The 12,237-nt window shown below is 47.4% G+C and overlaps 1 protein-coding gene across 1 annotated transcript in view; it reads right to left on the bottom strand.

The window, feature by feature from the left end:
- Window positions 1–782: 782 nt before the first annotated feature.
- The window catches only part of GALM (galactose mutarotase), a gene marked incomplete at both ends in the record, with an annotated part of 67,004 nt that continues 55,549 nt past the window's right edge, over window positions 783–12,237 (bottom strand). The window contains 3 exons of the mRNA XM_080712037.1: window positions 783–860; window positions 1,310–1,484; window positions 3,439–3,580. Of these exons, the coding sequence (XP_080568163.1) occupies window positions 783–860; window positions 1,310–1,484; window positions 3,439–3,580 (395 nt within the window). The remainder of the gene's footprint in view (window positions 861–1,309; window positions 1,485–3,438; window positions 3,581–12,237) is intronic.

Here is a 12,237-nt window from a genome sequence, read left to right as displayed (position 1 = left end):
ACTGTCCAGGAGAGAGGAGAGACTGGTTGCGATGGTGAGGCACCGCCCACATTCAGTGCCTTGGCCGCCCGGAGCTTTCTCGCATTCAACCCCAGATAAAATATTCTTTCTGGTTATTGGGTTTTTAAAACTTTGTCAGGCCACCTCTAAGGGTAGGAGACACTTGAACTCATGCTTGAAAAGAAAGGCTTGCTCTAATGGCAGGGTCCAGGTCCCTTTTTGCCCTTCAGTGACCTTGGAGTGCGCTGGCACAGAGATGGAAGCACCGAAGGGGGCTTGAATTTGCCTGACTGAACTCAAGTCCCGGCTAGGTTTTTCACTAGCTTGTGGCGGGTCGCTCAGCCTCTCCAAGTCGGTCACCTCCTACCCCACAGAGGCTCCATCTGCTCCGGTACCAGCTGCACAGGAGTCAGGTGGCTGGAGGTAAGGGAGGAGGGGACTGAAAAGCCGTGAGAGAGTAACATCAAAGAAAAGAAGGGTGAAAATAGAAAAGAATGGTGGAGAAGAAGATGGCACACAGGAGTCCTGGGCACCGCCTCCCTGATATAGGCAGGTCCTACGTGGCCACACTGGGGGTTGGGTTCACTTGCTCTGGTCATTAGACATGGGCTGGAGCCAATCAGTAGAAAAGGTAATCAGCATTCAGACTGGTTATTGTGACAGCTACCATTTGTATGATTTAACCCCGGATCGCTTTTACATCCTCTAGATCTTCATCTCGGGACAGGAGACAGGCTGCTGCGGGCCACAGCCTGGCCCTGGACCAGGTTGTCATCACCTTCTTAAGCCACAGAAAACTTGAACCAGGTGGTGTGTTCGTACTCCTCCCCAGGCCTCAGCAGCACGGGCGGGAAGTGGGGCTGCGAAGAGGAAGTCAGCTTGGTTACACCCGGCCAGCCCAGGTTACCCTGTGGAGCTTTTTATTTATTCTGGGGGGTACTGAGGATAGAGCTCAGGGGCATTCTACTTCTGAGCGACACTCCCAGCCCTATTTTTTATTCTTTATTTTGAAACAGGGTCTCACTGACTTGCCAAGGGCCTTACTAAGTAGCTGAGTCTGTCCGCGAACCTGGATCCTCCTGTCTCAGCCTCTCAAATGCTGGGATTACAAGTGTGCACCACCACGCCCAGCTGTTGAGCTCTTTAAACCACATAAATGCCCATGTCAGTAACCTGGCTATGGATTTTTTGTCTTTAATGACCTGGAGACGAGAAGGAACATGGACATACAGCTGGACTTTGACTGCTGTGACCTCTGGCTCAGTGTGACTCTGGGCAACACCACTGACGAGCCAGCCTGTGGCTTTACCTGATTGACCGCGTCAGGCCAGTTCTGGGTCTCCAGGCAGAAGCCGGAGTGCTTGGGATAGACCGCTCCGTTCTTGCCCTTCAGGGTGCCATCCAGGAAGTTGCCCGTGTAGAACTGGACACCAGGCTGGGTGGTGTAGACTTCTAGAACCCTACCGCTTCCGGCATGATGCACTCTGGGGATAAGGACAAGCCACATTTGAGCCTAGGACAGAAGACCAGTTTGTGGGGAAGGAGGAGCTGGGAAGCATCTTTGAGGCAGGGATCAGAACCTGTCCTCAAACCTGCAATCCTCCTGTCTCAGCCTCCCAAGTACTGGAATACCAGGCATGCATCACCATGCCTGGTTTATTTATTTTTTTGTGGTGCTGGGAATTGAAGCAGGGCATTAGACTTCTGACCACACCCCCAACCCTATTTTATTTTTTATTGGGAAACAGGGTTTCCCTAAGTTACTGACAGCTTTACTAAGTTACTGAGGATGGCTTCAAACCCGGGATCCTCCTATGTCAGCCTCCTAAGTACTGGGATTATAGACATTCGCCACCAAGTCTGGCTCTATTTTATTTTTTATTCAGAAGCAGATCTTGTTAAGTTGACAAGAGCCTAAGTTGCTGAGGCTAGCTGAGAACCTACAATCTTAGCCTCTCAGGTACCAGGATTACAGGCATGTGCCACCAAACCTGGATCTATTATATTTTTTATTTTGAAACAGGGTCTTGCTAAATTGCTGAGGGCCTTGCTAGGTTGCTAAGGATGACTGAACCTGTGATTCTCCTGTTTCAGCCTTCTAAATACTGGAATTATAAGTGTGTGTTTCCAAGCCCAGCTTTATTTTTAATTTTTATTTTATTTGTTTTTCCCATATTGGGGATTAAGTCCAGGGGTGTTCTACCTTTGAGCTATACTGCCACCCCTATTTTTTATTCTTTATTTTTTGTGGGTCTGGGGATGGTACCCAGGGGCATTCTACCTCCAAGCTACAGCCCCAGCCCTATTTTTTATTCTTTATTTTGAAACAGGGTCTCGCTGAGTTGCAGAGGGCCTCACTAAGTAGCTGAGGTTGGCCACAAACCGCGATCCTCCTCTCAGCCTCCCAAATGCTGGAATGATAAGCGTGCACCAGCTATTTTTTTTTTTATTATTTTGAAACAGGGTCTCACTAAGTTTATAAGGGTCTCACTAAGTCCTGATGCTCTTACTAATTTGGGGAGGATGGCCCTGAACTTGAGATCCTTCTGTCTCAGCTTCCCAAACACTCAGTCTACAGGCTTTTAAAAGATGAGTATCTGGGCTTGGTGGTGCACGCTTGTAATCCCAGCGCTTGGGAGGCTGAGACAGGAGGATCACACAGGTTTGAAGCCAGCCTCAGCTACTTAGTGAGACTCTTAGCAACTCAGTGAGACCCTGTTTCCAAATAAAGTATAAAATAGGAGCCGGGCATGGTGGTGCATGCTTGTAACCCCAGCATTTGGGATGTTGAGATGGGAGGATCGCGGTTCGCGGACAGCCTCAGCTACTTATGCCCTCCACAACTTAGTGAGACCCTGTTTCAAAATAAAGAATAAAAAATAGGGCAGGGGGTGTAGCTCGGAGGTCAAATGCCTCTGGGTTTCATCCCCAGAACCGGAAAAAAAAAAAAGGTATAAAATAGGTCTGGGAGTATAGCCCGGAGGTAGAAAAGCCCCTGGGTTCCATCCCCAGTGCCACCAAAATTAAATAAATAAATAAATAAATAAATAAATAAATAAATAAATAAGATGGGGTGTGTAAGCCAGGCATGGTGGCGCACACTTATAATCCCAGCATTTGGGAGGCTAAGACCAGAGGACTGCGGTTCGCAGACAGCCTCGGTTACTTAGGCCCTCTATAACTTATTGAAACCCTGTCTCAAAATAAAGAATAAAAAATAGGGCAGGGGGTATAGCTTGCGTGTCAAATGCCCCTTGGTTTCCATCCCCAGACCTGCAATAAATAAATAAATAAATAAATAATAAAAAGGATAAAAGATGGGGTGTGGTGTGTGGTCCTGTCATGTAGAAAATACTGTAATTCATATGGCGAGGGGGAAAGCGCCTCAGGAGTTGGTGTCTCTTCTCCCCTACAGTGGCGTAAGTGAAAAGGACCGACCTTGCACAAAAATGCTTTTCTTTGGATCTCTTCAGACAGAAGTTATGGTCAAAACCCCCGATGCCGAACGCCTGCATGTGTTTTCCCAGCTCCACCGGCTTCCTCAGGTCGAACGCGGTTCCTTGAACGGGAGCAACCTCTCCTGGAGGGAAGAGTGTGCAGAAAACCCAGGCGGTTAACGCCAGAGCAACTCTTCATAGTGTCCCAGAGCTCCCGCCCGACCCTCTCAGCCTGCATTTCAACTGGTACAGGAGATGGGAGCCCCAGCCCCAGCCCCAGCCCTGTCTTTTATTCCTTATTTTGAAACAGGGTCTCTAAATTGCAGAGGCCCCTACTAAACTGAGTCAGGCCATAAACCTGCTATCCTGTCAGCCTTCCAAGTACTGGGATTACAAGATACCATTCCTGGCCTAAACCATTTTCTCATCTTATTAAAGACATCACATGGCCGGGCGTGGTGGCGCAGGTTTGTAATCCCCACGCTTGGGAGGCTGAGACAGGAGGATCACACAGGTTCGAAGCCAGCCTCAGTTACTTAGGTTCTCAGCAACTTAGTGAAACCCTGTTTCCAAATAAAGTATAAAATAGTTCTGGGGTGTAGCTCGGAGATCAAATATCCCTGGGTTCCATCCTCAGAGCCGCAAAAAAAAGGGGGTAAACTCAGTGGTAACTCACTGTAACTCAGTGGTAAAGGTGTAACTCAGTGGTAGAATGCCCCTGAATTCTACCCCCAGTACCTCAAAAAAAGTGTTGTCATACTGTGCAGCATGCGTCCTGTGTTTATTACTTCTAGTTGTTGTTTTAAAGAAAAATAAAAAGCAGCTTTTGCTCTATGGCCCATGTTTCCTTGTGTGTGTGTTTCTGATAACTGAGAAGAAATCTTCTGATTATTTAGAAGTACTTTGTTTTAGTTATCTCATCTGTATATTTTATATCACTAACTTTAGTATAATCCTCCTAATCCATTTTTTTAGAATCTTCTCTGAGCTGCTTCCTCCTCTCCTCCTTTCTCTTTGCTACCCCAATATTTTCTGACACTTACATCCCAGTAGATGGCGCCAGAGACACAGGAGAACGTTCAAGTTTACAACGAGGGGCAAATTGAGTCAGTCCTCTAAACCCTGATCCATTCTGGAGAACTGGATCTCTTTTGGGATCCCTAAGGCCACATCCAGGATGGCAGTGACCCTCTAGGTCCTTTTATCCTGGAAAGTTTATGACCAGCCACCTCCCAGGTAGACTGAACCATGACTGTGCTTGAGGGTGCCGCTTGTAATCCTAGTAATCCTAGTTTATAATCCTCTGCAGGTTTTAAGTCTTACCCTCTGCAGCCTCTGCTCGGTGTGTTATCCTGACTTTTGGCCTTTTTTTTTTTTTTTTTTTTTTGGTGGTACTGGGGTTCCTGGAAGCCCTTCTACCTCCGGGCTACACTCCCAGACCTATTTTTGCATTTTTATTTGGAAACAGGGTCTCCTAAGCCAGCGCACACGGCTGGCTTCGAACCTGCGCGATCCTCCTGTCTCTGCCTCCTAAGCGCGAGGATTACAAGCGTGCGCCACTACGCCCGGCCAACTTTTGGCCCTTTTATTTTTTTGTGCTATTCTCCTGAAGAAGTCCAAGCATAATTTTTATCAAATACTTCCTTGTAATTTGTAAGGCAGCAAATAATAGCCGCTTTCTTTTACAGGAGAAAGAGCTGAAGTGACATTGACTTGTAGACTGCTGAACAAGGACTAAACAGGCCCAGCGCATGTCTTCCCTGGTGAGCAGTCCAGGGCTTTCTTTGTTCCTTAAGGGAAAGGCTTATCAACAGTCTAATGGCCTGGGGCAATCACTGTAGGTCAGTCTCAAGGGTGAGACTTTGAGTCTTTATGGTTTTATAAAAAAACAAAATGTTATGATCACCATACAAGGTTAGATAAGAGAGCACAGCAGAAGTTCTTACTCAAAATAAGCATTAATAAAATTAAAATCTTTGGAAGCCCAGGAGAATAGCTGATCTCTTCTTCTAGTGTAATTGTTTCATAGTGGGTGTTTTACTGGGGATGGACCTAGGAACCTAGAGGCAATCTTCCTCTGAGCTGCTCCCTCAGACTTTTTTTTTTATGTGTGTGTGGTACTGGGGATGGAACTCAGGAACATTCTACCCTGGGTTCCATCAGCTACACCCCCAGATCTATTTTTTATTCTTTATTTTGAAACAGGGTCTCACTGAGTTGTGAAGGGCCTAAGTAGCTGAGGCTGTCAGTCAACCTGCAATCCTCCTTCTCAGCCTCCTAAATGCTGGGATTATAAGTGTGTGCCACCATACCTGGCTGCCTATCTTTTATATTTAATTTAATTAATTTATTTTGCGGTTCTAGGGATGAAATCCAGGGGCGTTGTACCTTCAAGCTACACCCCCAGCCCTATTTTTTTTTAGTTTATTTATTTATTTATTTATTGTGGTATTGGGGTTCCTGGAAACCCTTCTACCTCTGGGCTGCACTTTCAGACACCTGTTTTTATATTTTTATTTGGAAACAGGATCTCATAAGCCAGCGAGGCTGGCTTCGAATCTGCGCAATCCTCCTGTCTCTGCTTCCCAAGTGCAGGGATTATAAGCATGCGCCACCATGCCCGGCTTAGACTTTTTATTTTTGAAATAGGGTCTCACTGAGTTGCGAAGGGCCTTGCTAAGTAACTGAGGCTGTTCTCAAACCGTAAACCTCCGGTCTCCGCCTCCGCAATGCTGGGATAACAAGCATGCGCCACCACGCCCGCCCTTTTATTCTTTATTTTGAAATAGGGTTCCACTAAGTTGTGGAGGGCCTCACTAAGTAGCTGAGTCTGGCTGCAAACCCACAATCCTCCTGTTTCAGCCTTCCAAGTACTGGGATTACAGGTGTGCACAAGTGTACAAGCCTCAGCAATTTAGCAAGCCCTTGTTTCAAAATAAAAAATAAGCCGGCTCACACTTATAATCCCAGAATTTGGGAGGCTGAGACAGGAGGATTGCGCAGGTTTGAAGACAGCCTCAGCTACTCAGTGAGATCCTGTTTCAAAATAAAGAATAAAAAATAGGGCTGGGGGTATAGCTCAGAGGTAGAATGGCCTGGGTTCTATCCCTAGTACCACACACACACAAAAAAAAGAACAACCAACATAAAAACCAAAAAGGGCTGGGGGTGTAGCTTGGAGGTAGAATGCCTCTGGGTTCAATCACCTGTGCTAGGAAAAAAAAAAAAAGAGTATACTGGGTGTGGTGGCACATGCCTATAATCCACCACAGGTAAACTGAGACTAGAGGATTGCAGGTTTATGGCCAGCCTCAGCAATTTAGTGAGGCTCTCTGCAATTTAGTGAGACCTTGTTTCAAAATAAAATATAGCCAGGCATGGTGGCGTATACTTGTAATCCCAGTACTTGGGAGGCTGAGACAGGAGGATCCGGGTTCACAGACAGACGCAGCTACTTAGTGAGGCCCTTTGCAACTTAGTGAGGCCCTGTTTTAAAATAAAGAATAAAAAATAGGGCTGGGTCATAGCTCGGAGGTAGAATGCCCCTGGGTTCCAACCCCAGTACTACCAAAATAAAATATAGAACTAGGGCTGGGGGTGTAGCATGGAGGTAGAATGTCCCTGGGTTCAGTCCCCAGTACTGTAAAAAAGTGGGGGCTGGGAGTATAGTTTAGGGATAGAAAACCCCTGGTTTTAATCCCTAGTACCAAAAGAGTACTATGTAATAGCATTTTCACTGTGAAGGAGTCTAACCTCCATGTCAGAACTAATCTCTTTTTTTGCATTATACTCATCAGATTTAGAAAAGACTTTTCCAAAACCGTTATCACATTATGGCACAATCATAGGATTAGAGCAAGCTCTGCCTCAAAGGAATGTGAGTCTCTAAAGGACAAAAGGACAGGCATTGTGCCCTATTTATCTCTGTAATCCCAGGCATGAGGCAGAGCCTTTACTTGATTTAAAAAAAACTGATGAATGAGCCGGGTGTGGTAGTGCACGTTTGTAATCCCAGCATTCGGGAGGCTGAGACAGGAGGATCGCGGTTCGCGGCCAGCCTCAGCTACTTAGTGAGGCCCTCTGCAATTTAATGAGACCCTGATTCATAATAAAGAAAAATAAAAGGGCTGGGGGTATAGTTCAGAGATAGAATGCCCTTGGGTTCCAGCCCCAGTAATGAAAAAAAAAAAAAAAAAAAGGCTGATGAATGAATGAAGTAGAGGTAGGGAAAACAGAGGCTGCTGAGAATGTGAAATCTCTCTGTGACAAAGTCAGAAGGAAAGACCTGGGAAGGCCCCCGGGAATGGCCTCATCCAGACCCCGCGTTTGCTCCGCAAGTGCGTAGGTGCGAAGGGGTCTCCGCAGCCTCCAGCCCTCCCTGAGCATCCGCCCCGCCCCCACACACTCTTGATTTCTCTCACTAAGAATCTGGAAAATGAACGTGCAGTTCTTCTAACTTTGGTTAATCGGCATATGTGAGTTCATGCTAAGAATAGAAAGAGATGTCAAAATAGCTCTCTGAGCAAGGCTGAGTGTACAGAAAACGAGGCGGAAATGGAGAGGGTGCCCTCAGAGCGGATGCCACACTCTAGAAAGCCACTGCGCAGAGTCGGTTTCCCCAGGCAGGTGGGGTCCGGCTGGGGCTGGCCAGGCGCCTGTTCAGGTCTGTGCAGTATAGCCTGGCGGAGGAGGCTCCGACCCACAGATGGGGCAGAGGCAGGCTCAGGGGGCATTTCTGTTTCCTCATTTCAGGGAAAGTCTGACTGCTGGCGGCAGCCAGGACCACTAGAGGATGTTTTTGTGGATCCAGAGCCCAGAGCCGCGGTGGGCGTGGGGGTTGGGTTTTGTTGGCAGAGGGAGAGAAAGCCGTGAGCTGCACAGAGGCGCTCTCAGGATAGACTCCTGATCAAGGCTGGGTGGAGGGAGTCAGCTCAGAGGGCTGAGGGATCAAAAGCCTGTTGGTTCTTAGGCCTTTGAAGGAGAGGAAATTTAGCCCCCCCCCCTTCTCTTTCTTTGCAGTACTGGGGATGGAACCCAGGGCCATTGTATCTCTGAGCTACATCCCCAGCCTTATTTTTAGTCCGTCCGTCTGTCTTTCTTTCTTTCTTTCTTTCTTTCTTTCTTTCTTTCTTTCTTTCTTTCTTTCTTTCTGAACTGGGGGTGGAACCCAGGGGCTTTTCTACCTCCAGGCTACACTCCCAGACCTATTTTATACTTTATTTGGAAACAGGGTCTCACTAAGTTGCTGAGAGCCTCACTGAGGCTGGCTTCAAAACCGGTGCGATCGCGCCGGGCGTGGTGGCGCACGCTTGTAATCCCCATGCTTGTAATCCCCGCGCTTGGGAGGCGGAGACAGGAGGATGGCGCAGGTTCGAAGCCAGCCGCGCTGGTTTACGAGATCCTGTTTCAAATTATAAAAAAAATAGGTCTGGGAGTGTAGCCCGGAGGTAGAAGGGCTTCCAGGAACCCCAGAACCCCAGTACCACCAAAAACAAACAAACAAACAAACAAACAAACAAAAAAAAAAAACTGGTGCGATCCTCCTGTCTCAGCCTCCCAAGTGCTGAGATTACAAGCGTGGACCACCACACATGGCTAGTCTTTTTATATTTGAAAGAGGGTCTCACTGAGTTGCAAAGGGCCTTGCTAAGTAGCTGAGGCTGTCCGCAAATCACGATCCTCAGGTCTCAGCCTCCAGAATGCTGGGATGACAAGTGTGCATCACCATGCCCCCCTTCTTCTTCTTCTTCTTCTTCTTCTTCTTCTTCTTCTTCTTCTTCTTCTTCTTCTTCTTCTTCTTCTTCTTCTCCTATTTTATTTATTTATTTTTGTGTGTGTATGGTACTAGGGATTGAACCCAGGGGCATTCTAACTTTAAGCCGCATCCCCAACCCTATTTTAATTTTTATTTTGAAACTGTCTTGCTAGGTTGGTGAGAGTCTAAGTCGCTGAGGCTGGCTTTGATCCAGAGACTGACGATTCTCCTGTCTCAATCTCCCAAGTACTGAGATTACTAGCATGAGCCACCACGCCCGGCATAGGGTAGGCATCTTAAATAGTGATGGTGGAAGACTGAGGTGACAGGTCATGACGAACCCCAGCTATGGCCCTAGGACCATAGGAGTGAGCAGCTGAGCACTGGGAGAGGATCTCAAGAGAGATGCGGTGTCACCAGTGTGGATAATGAGAGTGTGGTGGAGTGAGGAGAAGGGACAGGGAGGTGGGTCTACAGGTGACCCCAACAAAGAGACTTCAGTAGAACATCACTCTGGTACCACGGCTGCCTCAAGTTTGCAGAATGACGTGGCTGTGATCATTGGAAACAGGACTTCCTACCAGAGCTGTCACAGGATCTAATCTATTTGCGTTCCTGCCAGAGTTATAATTACCTGTGCTCTGAAAGCCAAGGAAAAACTCATTGCCTTGACGCACCCCATCTGCCTTGAAGCCTCTCTTATCTCACATGCGGGATTCACACGCACATTCTATTATGAGGAATGTGGCCTTTTCTCCACAACTGCCTGTGGCAGATTGCATTTTCCAAAGACGGCCAGGCGGGTGGGGGGTGGGCATCTATCCCAACCCACGTGCGTGCGCCGCTGACGGCGTGACGCTGATCACCTCCAGAGTGCGGGCTCTCTTTCCACTTTTTTTTTTGACCGAGGATAGAGAATACTGGGATTACGGGCATGCACAAACCATGCCCGGCTTGATGCTGTGTGAGTTTTGAGGCGAGGCCGGGTTATAGAATAGAATACAACTTGGCATCAGCCTGGCACCTTCTCTCAAGACATCTGCCCCTGAAGCCCAGACACCACGTTTTCAGGAAGCTCAAGACACGTGGAGGGGGGTGTGCGCCGTGTTCCAGCTGACAGCCCAGCGAGGCGCTCAACCAGCAGCCCCCACCAGCAGCCAGACGTGCAGTGGAGGAGCCTTCCTTTGATAGAGCACACTGTAGAGGTTTAATGATGATCCCAGCCCCTGCTCTAATCTCTAATGTAGACAGCTTGTGCACAGAGGTCTGTGCCCAGCTCACTTCCTGACCAACAGACGCGATAAGAGATAACAAGTAAAGCGCTGGAGTACTTGTCATGCCGCGCCGGGTCACCAGCACACTGACTCTCTAGATCACCCCATCACAGGCAGGTCCCCAGGAGGGCTGAGCGCGCCCCTTCTCTCTTTTTCACATTGCTAGAGGTGCCTTTTACTCAATTAATGTGTGTGTGTGTGTGTGTGTGTGTGTGTGTGTGTGTGTAAATGTACTGGGGATTGAACCAGGGACAGTCTACCTCTAAACTACATGCCTAGCTCACATATATATATATGAAAACAGGGTCTCACTAAGTTGTTGGGAGTCTCACCATGTTGCTGAGGCTGGCCTCAAACCTGCAATTCGCTTATCTTAGTCCTCCAAGTACTGGGATTACAGGCATGTGCCACCATGCCTGGCCACTTTATTTCTGGCACTGGGTATTGAACCCAAGAACGTTTTACCTCTGAGCTACACCCCGAAGCCTTTTTAAAATTAATCAGTCAATAAATTAATTAATTTATTGGTGTTGGAGATGAAACTCAGGGGCATTCTATCTCTGAACTACACCCTTAGCCCTATTTTATTTTATTATTATTTTCTGGCACTGAGGATTGAACCTAGAGGCATTCTACCTCCAGGTTATACCCCCAGCCTGATTTTATTTTTTATTTGGAAACAGGGTCTCACTAAGTTGCAGAGAGCCTTGCTAAGTTGCTGAGGCTGGCTGTGAACCTGCGATCCTCTTGTCTTAGCCTCCCAAGTACTGAGATCACAGGCATGCACTACCACACCTGGCTATTTTATTTTGTTTTGAAACAGGGTCTTGCTAAGTTGCTGAGGGCCTCACTAAGTTGCTGAGGCTATCCTTGAACCTGTGGTTCTCCTGTCTCAGCCTCCCAAGTATTGGGGTGCACCACTGAGCATGTGCTACCACATCTGGCTTTAATTTTCTTTTTAAATTTTCAAACAGGGTCTCACTAAATTGCTGAGACTGGCCTGGATCCTGCAATCCTCCAGTTAGCCTCCCAAGTACTGAGATTACAAGCATGCACCACAGAGCTAGGCAGGATCCCAATTTTGAAAGATCCTTTGGGATTGGCTAGCTGAAGCAGGAGAGGAGAACACAGTAATGGACTCCTGCCCCCTGTGAAACTGTATTCCAGGCATAGGCAAGACTCATTTATATTACACATATCCTATAGGCTCCCAGCTCTGACTAAATTTTTAGAACAGGTAGAAACTGTAATGATTCTTAATAAATCCCTGATCAAACCTGGATGTGGTGGCACACGTTTGTAATCCTCCCTAGCTTTGGGAGGCTGAGACAGGAGGATCACAGGTTCACGGCCAGCCTCAGCGACTTAGTGAGGCCCTCTGCAACTTAGTGAGACCCTGTTTCGAAATAAAGAATAAAAAATAGGGCTGGGGGTGTAGCTTGGAGGTAGAATGCCCCTGGGTACAATTCCTAGTACTGAAAAAAAAAAAAACATTAAAAACCCTGATCAAACATAAACTGTAGTGAATTTTTTGGCCACATCTGGGCAGGAAGACTTTTTAGTGTCTGACTGGGAATATTCACCTGGGGCGAATTTTAATACAAAGCCTTTAATTTCTCATGATTCAAACCCGTTCTTTCCCTTGCCTGGTGCCCCTGCCGTGCTTGACTTTCTGACATGAGGAGCAGATGGTCACTGAGAGGCACTTTCCGAACCTCCATGTTCATTCATTTTTAGGCCCTTCCTTCCGGGCAGATCTTCTATCTATCTT

Source organism: Muscardinus avellanarius, assembly GCF_963383645.1.
Source record: "Muscardinus avellanarius genome assembly, chromosome: 15".
Classification (NCBI taxonomy): domain Eukaryota; kingdom Metazoa; phylum Chordata; class Mammalia; order Rodentia; family Gliridae; genus Muscardinus; species Muscardinus avellanarius.
Note: the sequence above shows the minus strand (reverse complement) of the source record. Positions and strands in the feature narration are given on the sequence as shown.